This window comes from Poromitra crassiceps, assembly GCF_964638095.1.
Source record: "Poromitra crassiceps genome assembly, chromosome: 15".
NCBI classification, from domain to species: domain Eukaryota; kingdom Metazoa; phylum Chordata; class Actinopteri; order Beryciformes; family Melamphaidae; genus Poromitra; species Poromitra crassiceps.
In genome coordinates, this window is record NC_139634.1 from 29,720,645 (window position 1) to 29,741,891 (window position 21,247).

Below are 21,247 nucleotides of genomic sequence, written 5' to 3' on the forward strand. Positions count from 1 at the left end.
CCGTCCTCGTTTTCCCTACTACTAGTTACGTTGTAGCACGGATTATTATTATATATTTTTTTAGCACGGATTATTGTTGAACACAACAGTCTCAACGCGAGACTCTGCCTGCTTGTCAGGTATACGGTTAACCAATATCAGATCGTAGCAAAAGATTCACGAGGGAATCATAATTTTCTCCTTTACCTCCGATATCAAGCTAGTTCACATGGAATGTGTAAGGTAGTTTCATTTTTCCGATAAACATTGAATGCCACATTCTCACTCTGTCTCGCGAGGTTTAGCACACTGCGCACTGCGCAGGCTGTATATCGCCATCATCTGGAGAGCTGGAGGATTACAATCAAAGGGAAAAGGGGGATTGAAAAAATATAGCGTTAAATCACTTTGTGAGATATCATACTCATATGGTTTATGAACTATTTTTAGTTGCACCGATATCCAAAACAACCTCAGTGAAGCACCCTTGAAATGCAAGCGTTAAAATATTGTTTTGTGTGTAACGCTATTGGTTACTTTTTATTTATTACCAAAATGGTTAATCTCGAATAGCTAGCTACAATTTTTTTTTGCAATGATGACAAAATAGATTGAATTTGAGTATTATCGTGCCATCTATCTCACTTCCAGTTCACAGATTTCACAATAAGAGTTCTCAACCTGAACTACATTCAACAGCTATGGAAATGTTGGTGGAAAAGTGCAAAAATTAATCTTTGCTCAATAACATTTCCAATCAAAAGTGACAGACAATAAATGAACGCTACATTTTCATTCGCTCAATCAATTTAAACGAACGACATTTTTCTACGGCATTTTATATCGAAATAAGCACTGTACGTTTTGTGTGGGGAAATACTTTCACTTCCGGGCCGGGATCGATTCTTCTGTTGCTGTCGTCTTTCTGCTGTCTACCTTCCAGCTTGCATAGAAGATTTCAACAAAGTTTGATTTTATCGACGACGACATTTCAATAATTGGCCGCTGACCACACCACAATGGGGTTTAAATTGACTGTCAACAGTGCCAGGAGGGCAACGAGGACACTGTGGCTGTTCATACTAGTGAGTGCGTCTGTCTGCATCTGTGTTTGCAGAGCATCATCTCCAGAGGAGGACAGTGCCATGGAGAACATCGTTACAGAGAAGAAGGTTGAGGAGAGCCACCGGCAGGACAGCGCGGACCTGCTCATCTTCATCATGCTCCTCACCCTCACCATTTTGACCATCTGGTTGTTCAAACACCGGCGATTCAGGTTTATACACGAAACTGGACTGGCGATGATTTATGGTGAGAATTTAAGCCCCTCCTGACTTGACTCGAGTGATGTCATCAGTGCTGTTTTGGCACTAAAAATGTTGATTTCCTGATCCGGTACTGCAATACTTGTTTTGTAGATGTGCCTGTCCTACATTAGAAATGGTTGCAGGCCACCAGCAGGCTCATATTAAATGTTTCTGTGCTTCCAACCTTAGCAGCAGGCAAACTAGGTTTCAGGTATCAGTCAGTCAGAGTATCAGCCATGTAAATCTTGCCTGGGTCCAGACCTCTGTATCCACCTACACCACAGTTGAGTTGAAATGGAGTGCAACGAGTTGGCACTTCAGTGTGATATCAGGCTAATGTAAATCTAAGCTGTGGTTTTCATGTTTTAACTTCAATTGAAGGAGTACATGCTCCTCACAGATTGAGAAAATGCAGCAAATCTTGGTCTTATGAAATATAGGGGTGGGAATCACAGAGTAAATCACGATATGTATACTATCACGATACATTGCCGACGACAACAATGTTATCACGATACAGCGATTCTGCGACAATTCATCTACGATACATCGCGATTATCTGTGTAACTGAAGAAGAAAAAAAATACCACTAAAAAGCCAAAAAGCAGGAATTATGTATTTAGTCACTGCATTGTGGTGTCAGTTTCACATAATTTGACAACTGAGATGAAACAATGCACACCAAAGTTCATAGCATCTTTAGTAAAAGCAAAAAGTAGCTCATTTAAAATGTGCTTAAAGTAAAAGTAAGAGTCACTTTTTTAGAAAAGAGAATGTTGTTATGAACTTTCCAATGCCATTCTAAAAGGACGACAGGACTGAGTTAAAACTTGATTCTTTTATTTGGACAATTTGGAAATGACAAAATAAAATGCACTTGTAAATCAAGTAAAGCCAGATTACTCTTCTCACTGTGAATGGATCCACAATTTATGATGGGTAGTTACTTCCCTTGTTTATATGTCCACATCCTCTACATCCTGCTATTAAACTCGGCCTTGACTTCCAAGCAGGTCAAGATTTTCATCTCTCGTTGTACATTCCTTGTCTCAACCATAACCTGCGTAAAACCACAATCAACTTTACCCCCAATGTCCCCCCTCTCTCTGTGTCCAGGCATACTGTTTGGTGTGGTCCTGCGTTACGGCATCCACGTTCCTCGGGACATCAGCAACGTCACCCTGAGCTGCCACGTCAACGCCAGCCCTGCCACCCTGCTGGTGAACGCCAGCGGCAAATTCTACGAATACACTCTGAAAGGAGAGATCAACCCCAACGAGGTGGACGAGGTGCAAGACAACGAGATGCTGCGCAAGGTAGAGACCAGTGTGGGATTTCATACTGTTATTTCTATCAAACTGATCTATCAAACTAATCTTCTATCTGCGAGGCGTTTCAGTCGATCTCTTAGTTTTTATGCAACATAAATTATCCAGTAGCTTCCAGTCACCAGTTTTCGCCCCACTTTGATTAACTTCCTTATTTACAGCACTGCAGTAAAAAAAAAACTTACAGAAACCACAAAGTAGGGAGGAGGTTCAGTTTTCACCCTTCTCTGTTTCTTTTGGGAGCAAGATATCTCAAAAAGTGATGTATTTGGTGGACACATGGCCCTTCCAAAAGATCAGTTGATTAGGTCTGGGATTTCCACCCCTAATTATGATCTTTTTTAATCGGTAACTATTATGCTGTGTTCATGTGCTGGTGAGAATTTCCAACTTCTGGGACCTCCTAGTAGGCTACTAAACAGCGTTTCATTCACATGCCGTTACCTTGGGAAATCAAACCCGGAAGACAACGATAAACAAACAGTTACGACCGGGTGGTGCTCTGCAAGATGGAGTTCAGCATTGGTGGAGAACTTGTGCAATAAAATAAAATAAAATAAAATAAAATAAAATAATACAAGTTCCTGGCCTAAGTGACAGAATTCCACACTGGCTATTTGGTCTTCTAGAAACAAAGGTGATCTGATGGAAAGCTTTACTGCTGTGAAATTAGTATCAGCTGACATTCATTTGCCTCCGTCTGGATGGAGAAACTGTCATCTTGTGATTTCACTCATCTTTAGTTAGCCAGCGTGGGAGCCGCCCCAGTCTGTCCCAAATGGGTCATCTCTGATGATACAATGTTGAAACTCATGCATTAATTGCAAGCAGCATGGAAATCCAAATATTTTGTCAGGCCAGGATTAGCAATAATTGCCCTTTGGAGGAATCTTGTTTGAAAGCAGAGGTTTCATTGTGTATTCCATAGATTTGGCGCTATAATATGATACTGATATGTTTTTTTTTGTATGTGTGTGACTCAGGTGACATTTGACCCAGAAGTGTTCTTCAACATCCTCCTACCCCCTATCATCTTCCATGCCGGCTACAGCTTGAAAAGGGTAGAGTATTGTCACAGGCACACACTGTCCCTACCAACCTCAGAAACAGTCGCTATTTTTAACACACACACAAGTCCGCTCCTCCTTTGATGTAACGTCCTTTCATCTTTAGAAACCTCAACAGTTGAAGCTATTGAAGATGAATGACTTGGATTGTACTCAACAAGGTATTATTTCATGGGTTTATTGATGATGTCTTTCAGAGACATTTCTTCCGAAACATGGGATCCATCCTGGCTTATGCCTTTCTGGGGACAGTCGTTTCTTGTTTCATCATTGGGTAAGAACAAGATTGCTTTATTCACCAACAGATCCCCCCTCCCCCCCCCCAAAAAAAAACAAGGTCCACTGCTCTGCTTTCACATGTACATTCTATCTTCTCTAAGCAATATGCACAAAACAAAATGTATTCCAATGCATTTGAGGTATATGTCAGTTTCTGTGGTGGTGGTAGACAGCAGTACAGGCAGTGTTGTTGATATGGAAAGTACCTGCCGTTTCCCTGTTTGCCAGGTTGATGATGTACGGCTGTGTGATGCTAATGAAGCAGGTGGGGCAGCTGGACGGAGACTTCTTCTTCACCGACTGCCTGTTCTTTGGGGCCATCGTCTCTGCCACAGACCCTGGTGTGTATGGTGGCTTTCAGTCTGCAGTAACAACTGCTTCAATCAGCAGCTCTTGAGTATCTCTTAGCTAGTTATATTGTAATAAAAGGACCGTTTTGATGACAAGGAAGTACAGAATTAGATTTAAAGGAATGATTCTTGCTCACAGATTACACTAAAATTCACTTCTTTGTTGTGGCTGAATGTGTCTTAAATAGGCCCTGAAACTTGTGTGACTAAGGGGAAGTCACCGGACTGCAGGTGACTTTAGGTCCATAAAGCCATTCGGGGCTTTCCTGTAGAAGATCTGACTGCTTCTTCAAATATAGAGTCCTTTGTTATAAAAGCAAGTACCTTCCACAAAAATGACCAAGTTCAGAAAGAGGCTCATGAGAGATGTTTAAGAAAAATAGTCCCAGGCTTGAATATTTCTCAGTTGTTCTCTTTTATTGGAGTCGACTCAAGACAGAATGAGGAAAGAGTGAGGGACAGAGGGACAGAGGGACAGAGGGACAGAGGGACAGAGGGACAGAGGGATAGAGAGAAAGATCCCCTAAAATCCAACTGCATGTTTTGGTAACACTTCCTTTTACAGTCCGGTAAATAACCAGTAAATACTTGTAATTACGGGCAAATACCCAAATACCTGGTAATTACCGGACTGTAAAAGGAAGGGTTACCCATGTTTGTATATACCGTTATCAACAGCCGTCATAACATTGTGAAACTTCTCGGTTCCCATCCTGTGTCGCCCCCCCCCCCACAACAGCATATCAATGAAGGTCATAACGACCTCTACTGCAAAAGGCCCCCCTCTCCCTCGCCTCTTCCACTCCTCTGTCTGTCTGTCTCTCTCCCAGTCTCACTCTCTATGTGTTGCTCAATAACCAAACATATTTTCAACCAAATGTACTGTAATGTGTCTTTTTTATGCCTCCGCTGGCGATAGCCAGGCCAGAGGCATTATGGATCCGTGTTGTCCGTCCGTCCGTATGTCCGTACAATGTTCATTAACGCGATATATCTGAGGAACGCCTTGACGGAATTTCATCAAATTTGCCTCAAACATCGACTTAGACTCAAGGATGAACTGATTACATTTTGGTGGTCAAAGGTTAAAGATCAAGGTCACTGTGACCTCTCGAACGCCATTTTCAAGCTTGTTAACGTGATATCTCAGGAATGCCTTGTCGGAATTTAATCAAACTTGTCTCAAACATCGACTTGGACTCAAGGATGAACTGATTAGATTTTGGTGGTCAAAGGTCAAGGTCACTGTGACCTCTCAAACGCCATTTTCCAGCTTGTTAACGCGATATGTCACGAATGCCTTGACGGAATTTCATCAAATTTGCCTCAAACATCGACTTGGACTCAAGGATGAACTGATTAGATTTTCGTGGTCAAAGGTCAAGGTCATTGTGACCTCACGAATGCCATCCCAAGTTCGTTAAAGCGATATCTCAAGAACGGCTTGATGGAATTTCTGCCAATTTGGCTCAAACGTCGACTTGGGCTCAAGGATGAAAGGATTACATTTTGGTGATCAAAGGTCAAGGTCACTGTGACCTCTCCAACGCAATTTTAAAGCTTGTTAACGCCATATCTCAGGAATGCCTTGACGGAATTTCATCAAATTTGCCTCAAACATTAACTCGGCCTCAAGGATGGACTGATTACATTTTGGTGGTCAAACTTCAAGGTCACTGTGACCTCACGAACGCCATTCCCAAGTTGGTTAACGCAATATCTCAAGAACGGCTTGATAGAATTTCTTCAGATTTGGCTCAAACATCGACTTGGACGCAAGGATGAACTGATTCCATTTTGGTTATCAAAGGTCAAGGCCACTGTGACCTCTCAAATGCCATTTTCAAGCTTGTTAACGCGATATCTCAGGAATGTCTTGATGGAATTTCTTCGAATCTGCCTCAGGCGTCCACTTGGACTCAAGGATGAACTGATTACATTTTTGTGGTTAAAGTTCAAGGTCACTGTGACCTCACACACCCAATTTTCAAGCTCTGTAACGCAACATCACAGGAGCGCCTTGACGGAATTTCTTCCAATTTGAATCAAATGGCGATTTGGACTCAAGAATGAACTAATGGCGGAGGCATAAGTCCGCGTTGCGGTCGTTCTAGTTTTTGCTAAGCTTAGCCACCAGAACATTGTGAGTTCTTACCAGCTTAAACACAGACCTTTTCCCCTCCACGCCTTAAAAAGTGACGCTAACAGTACAAATCACACATAGTCTGTTTCACAAACACGAAGATTAAATTCCACTAACAAAGGCGATCCACCCTAAAACATGGACACCAGCTGCCATCTCTGAATTGGCTCAATGGCACATGTTGTTAATTAGGTCCATTCTTATATCGAAAGAAAGAAATAAGAAAACAAGAGGAATCCAAGAAGTGTGCTTGTGTTACAGTGACGGTGTTGGCCATCTTCAACGAGCTGCAGGTGGATGTGGATCTGTATGCTCTGCTGTTTGGGGAGAGCGTGCTCAACGACGCGGTGGCTGTGGTTCTGTCCTCGTAAGTCCTCTGCCTTCCTTACACTCTATCAGCCATGACTCTGCGTATATATCCTGAACCATCTAGAATGTTTATGTTGCCAAACTTCCTCTACTCACCAGAGTAGAGGAACCAGAGCTGTCACCACAGCTGCCAAGATACTGTATTTGTGAGAGAAATGGCGAAAGTGCAAGTCATGCATTGTGATTGGCCTGTGACCATTTTTTTAGCTGCAGCCTGCACCTCATAGCAGCTTCTCAGGAACACTGTGGGAAAACGTGAGGCTGCCCCCCTCAAGCCAACACTTCTCGGTTTGTCTCCTCCTCTGGGTCGAACTCAGTTCTTATTTCCCCAGAATTGTAATTTATTATGCCAGGCCCAGTGCCAGGGCCGCTCCCCAGTGTGGAGAGAGTGTGGAGACGAGACTCTGATCAAACCATTGAATGCGCGCACGTCAAAGCAGATCAAGGCAATGTGCGCCTATGCAGCAGGGTGCCGCGGGACAAACATGACAAAGCACCAGCCATTTGATATTAGATACTAGCTCAACACCAAAGAAGCAGACCCTTAGTTATAAAAATGTAGTTGTAAAATAGTTATTATACATTTTATTTGTTTGATTAACCCTTATTTTATTATTGAAATGTATCCAGAAGCCTAGGCGAGGGCAGGGTGTCAATGAGTTTCGACAATCTCCCCAAATAAATGCTAATTTATTTGCTTCGTAAGTGCGGGGGCTGGAGTGGAGAAAGATAATAAACCTACTAGAGTCAGACCTGGTTCAAATACCATTTAAAAATGTTTTTGATGGTCTACTTTATTCTATTTAAGTGCCAGATAAATGGGTTTTGCCACAGAAAATTACAATGCCGGAGCCTTTCCGACACTCTAACCGTTAGACCATCTTAATAAAATATTTGACCCCCCTCCCATTTAGGCAGAGAGGCAGGTAGGAAGTGCTTTTAGAAAAAGCGAAAGAGACTCACTAGCAGGCAAAGATATTTAGCTAACAGCACGACCTGCATATCAGGCAGGCTCATCGTGCAAACAGCTTGTACATCCGGCTTCGTATTAGTTATATTAGTTTATCATATAATATGCAGGGTTCTCACAGGTCCTTGAAATCCTTGAACCGTTGAATTTGAATGAAGTCCTTGAATTTGATGTTTCAGAAGGTGTGGGAACCCTGAGATTCCTATGATCATTCTGCTACAGAATGTACATGTATGTATGTATGGTGTTGTATTGTGTTACGCCAGGTCCATCGTAGCCTACCAGCCGCAGGGGGACAACAGTCACACCTTCGAGGTCATGGCCCTGCTCAAGTCCTTTGGGATGTTCCTGGGAATCTTCAGCGGCTCCTTCGCTCTGGGCGTGGCCACCGGAGTTGTCACCGCTCTCATATCTTTCATGCTGTTTACATTTTTTATTACATCTTGATCTTCAAAAACCACTGTAGCTTATTAACTATTCATGATTGCAGTTTAATATATTAAGTGCCATATTAATGTATTACATTGGAAGTGATCTCCCCGTGTACAGTATAACAGATGAGTTATGTATACAGTGCAAAAAATATCTTAACTCCTTTAGTCAGTATTCAATCTTAAAATCTTTTATTAAATCGTTCTTGAAACAATTGGAAAAAAGAAAAGTAATTTGGCTAGATAATTTCACTTACATTCAGGCGGTGTCTCGTCATAGATGCGTGGTCAATGGGATGCATTGGGGAAATCCTCCCGTCTTTCAAATTTAGCATTTAGCTGCTAGCCCAGCCCAGGCAGACAGGATCGGAGATTCAACCCCCGCAGTGAACGCACATCTGAACAGACCTCTCCGTACCTGCTTTTGAATCCCCAATCCTGTAGTGCAGCACCTTCTGCTGGTGATGAGTCACATCATTGAGATATATTATTGGTTTTCCCCCACGGCATACTGACACAACGCTATCAGAAGTAACCTTTTGTGGGCGTTCCCACACAGACGACTGTAAAATAAATTTGTATCAAGATAATTTCACTTGATTCAAGAAAATTCTTGTTACAAGTCTTATTTGTTTTTGAAACCGATTAAATTATCTCACCCCATTGGCAGATTATGTCAAACAAAAAAAATGAAGGCTAAAGACTAGATTAAATGATGTTAAGATATATTATTTTAGTGTATCGTGTATTGTTTAAACCTTGACTGTTGTCCTTACGTGACCAAGTTCACCAAGCTGAGGGACTTCCCGCTGCTGGAGACAGCTCTGTTCTTCCTCATGTCATGGAGCACATTCCTATTGGCTGAGGCCTGTGGCTTCACAGGTAACACACACACACACACACACACACACACACACACACACACACACACACACACACACACACACACACACACAGCACTATGTCATGGTTAGGGGTTTGATACTCATGCAGGCCACCCATACTAAAATGTATGTACTGTAAGGTGGCTGTGGTCCACCAAATGGTATATGATTTCATTTGCTACCATACATATGCATGCAAATGATGGTTGGTCTATTTTTGGGTGCTAAAAGGTACAAAAAGGCACGCACATCCAGCAGTGAAGGGATATTTTTGGGTGCTAAAATGCTTTGAAATATATAAGAAAATAATCAATAGGGGAATCCAATCCATCAGTACAATATACTGTAACATTCTTAACTGATTGTAGAATCCTCTCTCCTTTCTGTCTGTACCCCCCAACCCCCCCTTCCCCCACCGGTGTGTTGTAGGAGTGGTGGCAGTGCTGTTCTGTGGTATCACCCAAGCCCACTACACCTTCAATAACCTGTCTCCTGAGTCGCAGGACAGGACCAAACAGGTCGGACTAGAACTACAATTACACAAATGCAATTCTATTTATTTATGCTATCTAAGTATGGAGTTTTTTATTTTGAAAGTGAAAAATAGTTTATCTTTATTTTGAAAGTGAAAAACAGTGTTGAAACTGGGGGGGGGGGGTGTCTGAAAGCAACAACAAAAAAGTGAAAATGTGACATAACTAGTTGCATGTCATGTTTCTACTATACATATATACTGTGTGTGTGTGTGTGTGTGTGTGTGTGTGTGTGTGTGTGTGTGTGTGTGTGTGTGTGTGTGTGTGTGTGTGTGTGTGTGTGTGTGTGTAGGTGTATATATATGTATGTATATATATATATATATATATATATATATATATATAGCAGTAGAAAGGAAATCCAGCGCACACCAGGTTGTCAGAATAGACTTCTTTTATTTAAGTTGCATAAATATGGCGAACAACGCGTTTCGCTGTTGCTTCATCAGGTTCGCTTTACAAATGAATGGCACAGGGGTGGGTTTAAAAAGGCTGTACCATCAATTATCAATTATCAACAGGTGAGTAACATTACAGATCATGTGACAGCATGATTTGCAGACCATGTGACAGCAAGAGAATGCAGTTCATACATGTTTCAAAAGACAAGTACATCAAGTTAAATATAGCAATATCAAGTGTCACAATTACATAGATTAGAAAATAGAAATTTTTTAAAAAAATATGTGGAAGAATTTCAAAAGGACATGGTCAGACACATTTATTTACCTAGGACAGGCTCCAGAATGGTCACAATGAAACCACAGAACAGCTTATGCATCTAGTGCAATACCTCAACTCTTTTTATATATATGGGGGGGGGGGGGGGGGGGGGAGGGTCCGTGCCAGGGAGATATAGTGCCTCATCTCACTCTCCCTATACAAGGCATCACCTGCAGGTAGAAAACATAAAGTTAATACATCATAAAAATGAACTCAGATCAAGTATTTCATTCAAACCATTGGGCTCAACTGTGTTTAAGGTGTGTATCCAATATGCTTCCCTCCTAAGTAATTGGTTGATGATATTTCCCTTTCTTGGATTGGGTAAGACTCTCTCAATGCCTATACATTTCATAGAGGCTGCAGAGCCATGATTTCTATCTTTGTAGTGGCGAGCAATTGCATAATCCATGTTGCTATTTCTTATAGCTGCCTTGTGTTCTGCAATTCTTAATTTAAGATTGCGTTTAGTTTGACCGACATTTTATTGCACTAGATGCATAAGCTGTTCTGTGGTTTCATTGTGACCATTCTGGAGCCTGTCCTAGGTAAATAAATGTGTCTGACCATGTCCTTTTGAAATTCTTCCACATATTTTTTTAAAAAATTTCTATTTTCTAATGTATGTAATTGTGACACTTGATATTGCTATATTTAACTTGATGTACTTGTCTTTTGAAACATGTATGAACTGCATTCTCTTGCTGTCACATGGTCTGCAAATCATGCTGTCACATGATCTGTAATGTTACTCACCTGTTGATAATTGATAATTGATGGTACAGCCTTTTTAAACCCACCCCTGTGCCATTCATTTGTAAAGCGAACCTGATGAAGCAACAGCGAAACGCGTTGTTCGCCATATTTATGCAACTTAAATAAAAGAAGTCTATTCTGACAACCTGGTGTGCGCTGGATTTCCTTTCTACTGCTATTTCTGCTGTTCCTGCTCCAGCTGCACCCGGGACTAGCAGCACAGCTGTGCACAGGGCACTACTTTCTTCTATATCTATATATATATATATATATATAATAAATATCTATCTATATATATATATATATATATACAAAACCAGTGTAGTAACATTTTCAGTTCACTTTTGTATCTTGAATAAGGTTTGAAAGTGGGAGAAAAGCTTTCAGTTCTGGATTCTGCTTTCATTTAGAACCTAATTTAGAACTTGTGCTCTTGTAACCTTGTATATATATGTATGTATGTATGTCTGTATGTATATATATAAATATAAACATATATATATATACACATATAGAAAAAACATCACATGGATGCAACTGGGACGTATCATCAGTGATGTACCCTGGGGTCATAGGATGTTTCGGGGTCTCGCAACATCATACACCCTCGCCCAGGTGACCCAGCCGGGGTTGATCAAGCCCCAACTTACGTCCCAGTAGCTACCCACGGTCAGCCCTCTTAGGGAAAGACAGGGCCACTCAATCCGCTGCTCCGGAACTACTCTGCCGGGACCGGGAGGCTCTGGCACGTGGAGGGACTGGGGTCTGTGGGTTGACTCCTGTCCGGGCTCCTCCTACGTCTCACCAGGTCCAGGACCTGTGCGTTGCACCAGACTCCCCCACTCCCAACATTTCATTCCGGAATGATGTTTCTTGGGTCGTGGTGGTACTGCAGGCTCCACTTGCGGCTTGAATGGCCCTCCTAAAAGGCCTCTCGTGGATTTGTCGGGCTTCTTCCTCACGGAAGACACAGGCTGGGGCGCTAACCCATACTGCTCCCGGGTGCCGTCTACATTCCGGCTGTCAACTGTCTCTCCAGTGGTCACCAATCTATTCCTGGTTGTCACATAGTCTATTCCTAGGAGTCACTGGCTAGGCCAGGCTAACTATATAGAAAAAACATCACATGGATGCAACTGGGACGTATCATCAGTGATGTACAGTGTGTATACACTGTATATATACACAGTATATATATATATATGGGGGGAGGACAAGTATTGAATTGACAAGTTGAATTGGAAAAAGGGACGTTGCAAAAGAAAGAGGAATGCAGAACTGAAAGCTTTTTCCCCACTTTCAAACCTTATCCAAGATACAAAAGTGAACTGAAAATGTTACTACACTGGTTTTGTTTGAAATGTAATGCATAAATATCAGTGTTTTCTTATTCCTACATCAACTGATGTTGCAATCGACTGAACAAAATGTTATTTGTGTCGTAGCTGTTTGAGCTGCTGAACTTCCTGGCGGAGAACTTCATCTTCTCCTACATGGGTCTGACCCTGTTCACCTTCCAGAACCACATCTTTAACCCCATGTTCATCGTCGGGGCTTTTGTATCTTTTCCTATAAAAACTACCTGGGGCCAGCTAGTGACTGATACACAATAATGAATTCTAAGTTTTATGATGCTAACACCAAGTCTGATTGTGCTGCTTTATTGTTATAGTGCCACTGCCTACTGTACTTTCACTTAGGCTTTAATTCTCTAATCCCAGAGCACCCCCCCCCCCCCCCCACACACACACATACTCCATTTGATCAGCTCCACGTCATACTATTAACCCCCCATTTGGCAACCCACCCCACATTATCTCAGTGAAGTTCCCACACTATTACAGGCTACCACCAAGAATCAAACAGTAATTGACGTCAAGGGAAGCCACAAGCTATAAGTCTATAAATAAGTGTGGTGTATGGTGAGCAGACCACACTAGCTCTCTGTTTTGTGCTTGGACCAAGAGCCCTTCCTTGACCATGTTCCCACCCAGCTGGCAGTGTTCGTGGGCAGAGCCGCCAACATCTACCCCCTCTCCTTCCTTCTCAACCTGGGCCGACGCAACAAGATTAGATCCAACTTCCAGCACATGATGATGTTTGCAGGTCAGTAGTGTGCGGATCCTTTTATTTCTCAGCTGGCCTAGCCTCACGACCCACATTTTTCCTTAGTCATTAAATCGCAAACCCACATTTCAGATTTATTTTTTATGCCTTTTTAAACAAGATGATGCTCATCAAGTTTCAAGAATCTAAATTGAACCATATGAAATGTGAAATAAAAAGGCAGACATTTCTTGAATTAAATAAAAGGGTAGACTTATCTTGAATTACAGGTATATATTATGCTTATGCTCTTTTCTGAATGATCTAGGTCTCTAGTTTGTGGTTTGTAAAAACTCATGAGGCTGTGACTATCCTAGAGGTCACAATAGGTCATTTGATACAGTGAGGTCAAGTTTTGAAAAATGGTCCCACTACAATGAAATGGCTACTATGGGGACTAACATCATCACACCCATCCAGTCATATCCGATTTATGCAATTCCAAGACTGGTAAGGGACTCCGGTATGCAGCCATATTCAATAGAATAGGCAAAAATAACATTTATACTGCATGTAAAAAACGGCATGATTTCTGCCCAAAACTGCATGATTAGCATAAAGTGAGCGTTTCTATCTCATTGAGATATCTTGAGGTGAAGGGTCAAGGGACCCCTTTAAAAAGGGCCATGCCAGTTTTTCCCTCGCCAAAATGTTGCCTGACTTTGGAGTGTTATTTATCCCCCTTCCCGACAAGCCAGAATGACATGGTTGATACCAATTGATGCCTTAGGTCTTCTAGTTTCATATGATATATCAGTATCTACTTCTAGCTTTAAAAATGAGCCCGCTACAGCCTCTGAAGTCTGAAAGACAGTAACGTCAGCCGTGAACAGTGTCCTCAAGGAGTAGACTTTCCCCCCCCCCCGTTGCACACAACTGTGACCCACCAGTTGAGAACCACTGCCTTAGTTGACGATAGTACATCTTCTATATCCTGATTATTGTCAAACTTATTCAGTCAAGTGTATGATGGGAAATGGAGTTTTTGTTCCTTTGCACCCTGTGTTGGAGTACTGAGTACTGACTACCTGATTGTGTATTGCAGTGTTGTTCCAGTTCCTGCATGCCACTGTGCAAAGTGTTATCTAGCCAAAAGATAACGCTCACAGGCATGCAAGCACACTGTTGTCCTGGCTTGACTGGTCTCACACAGAAGCATGTATACTGTATGTGTGTGTATGTATAACATTCTCCCCCATGCGATGGTCAGGGCTGCGCGGGGCCATGACCTTCGCCCTGTCCATCCGGGACACGGCCACGTACGCCCGGCAGACCATGTTTTCCACCACGCTGCTCGTGGTCTTCTTCACTGTCTGGGTTTGTGGCGGGGGAACCACCCAGATGCTGTCCTGCCTGCACATAAGGTATGACCTCACCTCGCCGTAGACAGCGCTGTCAAAGTCAGTCCTGGGTCAGATTGCGTTTGCACACAATTAGCATTTGTTTTAACCTGCTCGGAGCACCAGATGGCCGGGCGTGGCCACATCAGGGCATTTTACAGATAATCGTAAATTGACTTTTAAATACGTTTCCTTGATTGTCCAGACTTCGTGATAGCGATGGCATTGCTTTATGTTGTGTAACGGACCCATCTGGTACTCCGAGCAGGTTAAAACGCCTAGAATCCCAAACAAATAGGAAGTCGCTATCTAGCGGATGTGTACTTGCACTTCACAATGCTATTCTGGTTTGTCAATTGATTATGACTGTAACTGACTTACATGTCTGATTGTTTCAACAGAGTGGGAGTGGACGCTGATCAAGATAACTCTGTGAGTGTAGCTCTTCTGAAAGATTTGTCCATTATACCATATGAGTATAAGAGAATACCAAACCTAAACTGCATTATGCTTATTTACTTTATTTCATTTAGCAAATGAGTATTGCTGAAGGCTCAGAGAGGAGGAGCACCAAACAAGAAAGTGCCTGGCTTTTCAGAATCTGGTACAACTTCGACCACAAGTATCCTTTGGGCTTTTCTCTTGGGTGTGTTAGTGATCATGCTAAACAAGAAACATCTTTTTATGTTTTATGTTTTTTCTGTGTTTAGATTGCCTATGATGTCTTTGATGAGCTGTTGTCATTTCAACATACCGTATTTGGCTGCCAGCAATTTACTGTCACAGTTGACTGTAAACCTATAAGAACTTGATAGGTTTGTAATGCCATAAACACTGACTGGTGTTTATGAGAGTACTGGGTGTCATTACGAGCTTGTTAGCTGTATCCAATAAGTTGAAACCTGAGTATTGACTATCCTGTGTACTTCACAGTGTCAGCCAGCAGAGGGAGTGACAAGTATAGCCTCTCCAAATAGCCTCCTTTATGTGTGTAATGTTCTGTTTCACTTAATGCAAAATGAATGTGAATTACGGTAAGTATTAACTTTATTTTGCCCCTGCATTTTGTACAAGAATGACCGAAACGGAATGAAACCACAACTTTATTGAATAACCTCAGTTGGCATTCATTATCATTATTCATTATTCAATCTCTGATACCATCTAATGGCCCAGATTGCTTGTTCAGTTGAACAGTCCTTGACTCTAGCCCCCCTCCAGCTACCTGAAGCCCATCCTGACCCACAGCGGCCCCCCGCTCACAGCCACGCTGCCCGCCTGCTGCGGCGCACTGGCCCGCTGCCTCACCAGCCCTCAGGCCTACGAGGTCAGATGCTACTTCATTCTGCTATTCAATCCTGACTGAATGTGGACATTTTCATTCTTTATTTACTGGCCATAGTGTTAAAACTGCATCCTGCGCTTTATTCTGGTTTGTGTTGAAGAGTATGCTCAGTTCCCATGAGTCTTGAAAGTCCTCGAAAGTGTGTGGATTTGAGAGTGAGACCTTGAATTTAAAGATCTTGAAAGTCATGGAAAAAGTCCTGGGAATTTGATGTGTGGAATATCTGACACGCTCTCGCTCTCTCTCTCCCTCCACCAGAACGAGTGCCAGCTTAAGGATGACGACTCTGACCTCATCCTGACGGACGGCGACATCAGCCTGACCTACGGTGACGTCACGGTGAGCACAGACGCCACGGGGGCACACGGCGGAGCGGCCGGCGCGGCGGCCACCTCCGAGGACCTGGACCGCGAGCTGACGTACGGCGACCACGAGCTGGTGATGAGGGGCACGCGCCTGGTGCTCCCCATGGACGACTCCGAGCCGCCCTTCACAGACCCACACAGCCGCCTACGGATGTGAGGGCGGAGAGTCTCAGCCCCGCCCCCCAGACAACCGGCCCAATTTGAACAAAGGACTCCGACACTCCTTCTTTCACCCGTCCACTTTTCTGTGTCATCCCTCCTGCTTCTTCCACTCATCTTCTCACCACCTCATGTTTTACCCCCTGCTTCCTCTATAGTGGCAAATCACTGTCTCTACCTCATTCTCCTTCTGCTCATTTCCACACCTTTCTGCCATCTGGCAAACTGTAATATAGTCTATTTATTTGTTGGGTTTTGGTTTTTCAGTTGAAAATGATATTTTTTTTGTTTCAAGTTTGGCTTAAATTTGTGTGGCAGTAGCATTGCACAGAGGTCTAGAAGCATGCGTCTCTAAATTGAAGTCAAAGTACCAACCACTAGCTAATTAGTCTCTGTGTATCCCAAGAGTACTATAACTTTGATAATGCATGCTAAGGATGCTTCTGTTGTTTTCTATGTGTGGGAGCCTGGGAGGTCGAGGGGCTTTGTGCTTTGGGTCTGACCTTGAATGTCGCTGCCTTCTCTTTTTGCGTCACACAGTGCCATCAAAGGCATGCTGACCCAGTGGCTCCACATTTGTACATTTGGTTACAATCGAAGTGCCTGGAGATTGTAGTTGTAAGCCTGGCGACCCATCCTGGATCACCTCTGGGGGGCGGAGCCAATTCAGAATGGGCAGTCATGCGGTGGTCGATTTCCTCTATTTAAAAAAAGACATCTTCTGTCCATAAGGTAGCAATATACTCAATGGGCGTTGGGTCATCGGTTAATGCCATTTGCCTGTAGATAGCTTCTTACAATGATGCCACCGATACAGTGAAGCCTGGCAGTGAAAGTTGCGGATCTCTCCCAATGACCTTTGACTGTGACTTAGAGAGGGATTATTTTCGACGCCGATGTCACTTGCAGCAGAACGAAGGGCTGTTGCGTCAAATACGAGTTCCAAATGATTCTTAATGGTGAAAGCGAGTGCCATTTTTGTCCTGCATTTGAGATTTTGTGAAAATTGAATGCAGACAACCTCAAAGTGTTTTGTATTCTTTTTGGCCATAGCTTAGGTACCATAAGCTAAATCACATTTGTCGTACTCATTTAGCATTGTGTGTACATTTTCTAGCACATCTTCCAGTAGTGTCAAATTTTCTCATTTAACTGAATCCGAAATTCACATGTTATGTTAATTTGATATTGCAAAATACTACCACGTTTTTGGTAAGCTGCACACGATTGATTTTGTGAGTATACTGCTTAGGCAACTTTTTATCTCTGTTATTTGATTTTATACACATTAGCATGATAGGGCCATGAAATCAGTGAATGTGATAGGCAAGGCCACATTTGTGATAATTCCAAATCAATACATTTTCCCCTAGCATTTAGGCAGTTAATCTTTGGTAGATAGATTGCCACGACAGATAGGGGGCAGTGTTTCCTGCTCTCTAAAGATTCCACTCGATGCACAGCTGTGGTGGTTTTTCTTAGACTCGGTTTTTAACTTCCACACAGCTGAGCTGCTTTTGATCCCTGTGGGTTAATGAGTTGAGTTTAACAACAGACTAAGCTGCAAAGGATCACAAATCAAATATGACGTTGCATATTATAAAAAGGTACACATGGATGAATATGTTACATGTAGAAGGTTTCCCATATTATACATTGAATAGGCTGTTTGAGTTTTGATGGCTGTACAAGCAGGACAAACAGGGTCTATGCTGATGGATGCAAGTGGGCGGGGTTGAAATTTGGGATGGGAGAGAGAACTGGAAGGGCAGTTGTGATGCCTGTGTGTGTGTGTGTTTGTGTGTGTGTGTGTGGAGGGGGAGTGATACAGAGGTGGAAGGAAGAGCAGGTTTTTAGATACGCTTTTCCTTCTGCAGTGTTATCTTCTGCTGTGCAGGAATTTCTAATTGAGTGTTCACATTGTTTCTTTTTCAATCAGGCATGCCTCTTGACACCACAAAAAAAAATCTATTTTTCCACCATTTTATACTTTGTTTTGTTTGTTTTATTGTATTAAGTAGAAAGGGAACTCATGAAGTAAACAAAGCAAAACAAAAGTTGAAGCATTTGCACTCGTCCTTTGAGAATGTTTTTCTTTATTGTGTTGCTCTAATGCTTGTGTTATCTAACTGCTGCTTTTGTATTGTTCAGCCTATGTTTTGTAAGGGGAAGGTGGTGGAAAAATGCGATAATTCATGTAACTCCAATGAATGGTTAATTGATGTTCATCACAAATTCAGTTGATTCATTGATCAGTCATCTTATTCTGTCAAGATTTATTCTCACGGGCAGTTGGGATGGTTGAAAGTTCCACCATACTATTGTCCTATCTTATGACTTTTCCCATTCAGGCCATTTCTATGTATGTTAGCAACCAATTGCTGTTAGAATGCTATTGCCATGACCTATACAGAGCATGGATCAGTCCCATCCATTCTCCATTGAGCTCAAACCTGAATTGTGTGCCACTGTTCTTTGATGGACACATTATATCATGTGAAATCTGCAAAAGCCTATATACTGTAGGTTTACGTATATTTGCCTGTACTGCTCTGCCAGTATGTGTTCTATCTCTCTGTACTAACTTGTGATTGGCTTTGATCATTGGAATCTTGTCTGAAGTAGCTGACCAAAGGGGCTCGTTGTGCTCTTGTGTTTTCAGACGGTCCCACTCTCTTTATACTGCAAATTCTGTGTGTGCGTGTGACTGTGTGTAAGTGTGTGTTTACGCATGCGTCAGTGCTCATGCTGGTGAGTGTGTATGTATGTATGTATGTTAGAGAGCATGTGTGTGTGTGTGTGTGTGAGAGACAGAGGGAGACGGTGTGTTGTCTCGTTCTGTGTTGCAGGTACTGTTTACATCTGTGTAAATACTGTATACCCTCACCTGTTCATGTGCGTGCAACGGTCAATAAACAGAAGCCTCTGCTTTTGATTAAACTGCTCGCTGTTAACAGCCTCCTCATTTGCCTTGTTTCATTACATAGAGTGTCTGGATTGTGTGAGAATGCAGCTAATGAGCTGCAGAGATCATATCCATCCAGTCCAGAGCCTCCTGGTGGTAGATGTGGTCAGGAAAGAGACGAGAAGTATGGAAAGAGGTTAGAAGAGATTGTATTTGAAATGCATGTATCTGAATTGATCATGCTTATGTTGTACTATTGTATTGAAAAGAAAATGCATTCGTTTTCAAATATTGAACATGTAAGGTGCAATTTGAAATGTAATGCAATGGCTTGCAAATGAATAGGCTTATTATTATTCAATTTAACTTTTCAAATTGACTTTACCTCATTGAAATGTAGGTTCCCGAGACACACATCCCGGAACAAGTGACATTTATTCCCTGAGTGTTGACTGGAAAAACGGCCGCCTCCTCTAAGGCTGACAACAGTAGGCTAAACACTCGTCACTCAGGCAACCACAAGTCATGTGGCACTGTGCCTTGTTCATCTCCTCAGCCAGCGATCGAGTCTCCCAAATTGGTGAAACAATTGCAAAGCTTGTTATTTAATGGACATCATAATCAATCAACTGAACTGACTGATCATTTTTCCTGCCACTTTCAACTGGCAACTATTGCATTAAAAGATGAAAAGATGACACTTAATTTTTCTAGGGAGCAGAGGAGTGGTGTGAATATGAAGTAGCGCTCTGCACACAGCCAAGTGTGACGACATTTTATTCTCCCCGGCATATTTTCTGCTACATAATATGCTCCTAATATGGGCACAACTCTCTCCGCTCTGCTCAAGAATGCCTTATGCCTGTATAGTGGAGTTAGAGTCCAGGAAGCAAATAGTAGTTTTAAAGGGAAACTTACACTCTCTTATCTAAATACATAGTCCTCCCTCTCTCCCTCTCTGTGCTCCTCCCCTTCCCTGTTCTCTGACAGAGACTATTGTCCAGTTGACCTTGTGTCTGGAGGATCTGTGCAGTCTGAGCCACTCAGCACCTTCTGGCCTGGACCTGCAATAGGCTGAGACTACCTGGTCACCACTAACTTTAGTCTGCTCACTGCAAAGACAAAAGGGACAATATAAAAAGATTTTACTTTCAATTTCTTTGCCAACCACTGAGATTTCTGGCTTTCAAAACTAAATTCCCATCCACTTTGGAACAAAAACTCTGTCCGCCCAATCGTCCATTTTCAACCTCTCAACGACTGTCGTAAAAAATGTCAAAATAACCATGTTGAAGCAAGCCACTTGTGAGGATGGTCATTTTATGCCGTGAAGTGAACTTTCCACTAGTTTATCCAATGGGTCTCTCCTGTTTGACTGACTGGTGCTGCCTTCAATTACAAATAACCAACCATCATTGTTGCAAATGTGGACCATAGAACACCTCCAGCCCATTGTCCCTAACATACAGCGAAGGGTCTGTCCACAAACATGTGGGTCTCATCAGCATCACCTCATGTAATTACACATACCAGTAGAGCAGCGTGTTTACAGTCATTCAATGGGCTACCAAGTGTTTGTTTATAAGATGTTTAGTGGTATAAACATCCATTCATAATCATACCTATGGCTTATAGGGATGCAGAGATGATGAGGTGACAATGCTGATGCTGACAATCTTGATATTTTATGAGTTGATTAGGCTACTTGTATTTTGCTGCCTCGATTTTATTGTTTTAGTTGTTGTTAAACTTGTATCCACTGGATCATTGCAAAACATTTTTTTTTGTTTTAGTAGGCTATTTTTGTATTTTGATGTCTATTTTTTGTCTTAATTACGCCCCTTTGGGGAGAGAGAATAGCAGCATGCAGTTCAATCACATTCCTCTGCAGGAGAACTGAGCTACATT

General features: G+C 42.4%; 1 protein-coding gene across 4 annotated transcripts; it reads left to right on the plus strand.

Moving 5' to 3' along the window:
- Positions 1–959: 959 nt before the first annotated feature.
- slc9a6a (solute carrier family 9 member A6a) lies at positions 960–19,351 on the plus strand. 4 transcript variants are annotated; one of them, XM_083651546.1, is made up of 16 exons: positions 960–1,290; positions 2,403–2,602; positions 3,598–3,675; positions 3,879–3,955; positions 4,189–4,301; positions 6,715–6,820; positions 8,059–8,200; positions 9,000–9,105; positions 9,537–9,625; positions 12,565–12,678; positions 13,114–13,225; positions 14,436–14,607; positions 14,967–14,991; positions 15,099–15,187; positions 15,787–15,892; positions 16,169–19,351. In XM_083651546.1, the coding sequence occupies exons 1-16, from the start codon at positions 999–1,001 to the stop codon at positions 16,430–16,432; spliced, it is 2,085 nt and encodes a 694-aa protein (XP_083507672.1). In that variant the 5' UTR covers positions 960–998; the 3' UTR covers positions 16,433–19,351. The 4 variants fall into 4 exon arrangements, with proteins under 4 accessions (XP_083507672.1, XP_083507671.1, XP_083507670.1 ...); XM_083651545.1 differs by having other exon boundaries at positions 14,436–14,589; positions 14,967–15,003; positions 15,111–15,187; XM_083651544.1 differs by having other exon boundaries at positions 14,436–14,589.
- Positions 19,352–21,247: the final 1,896 nt, after the last annotated feature.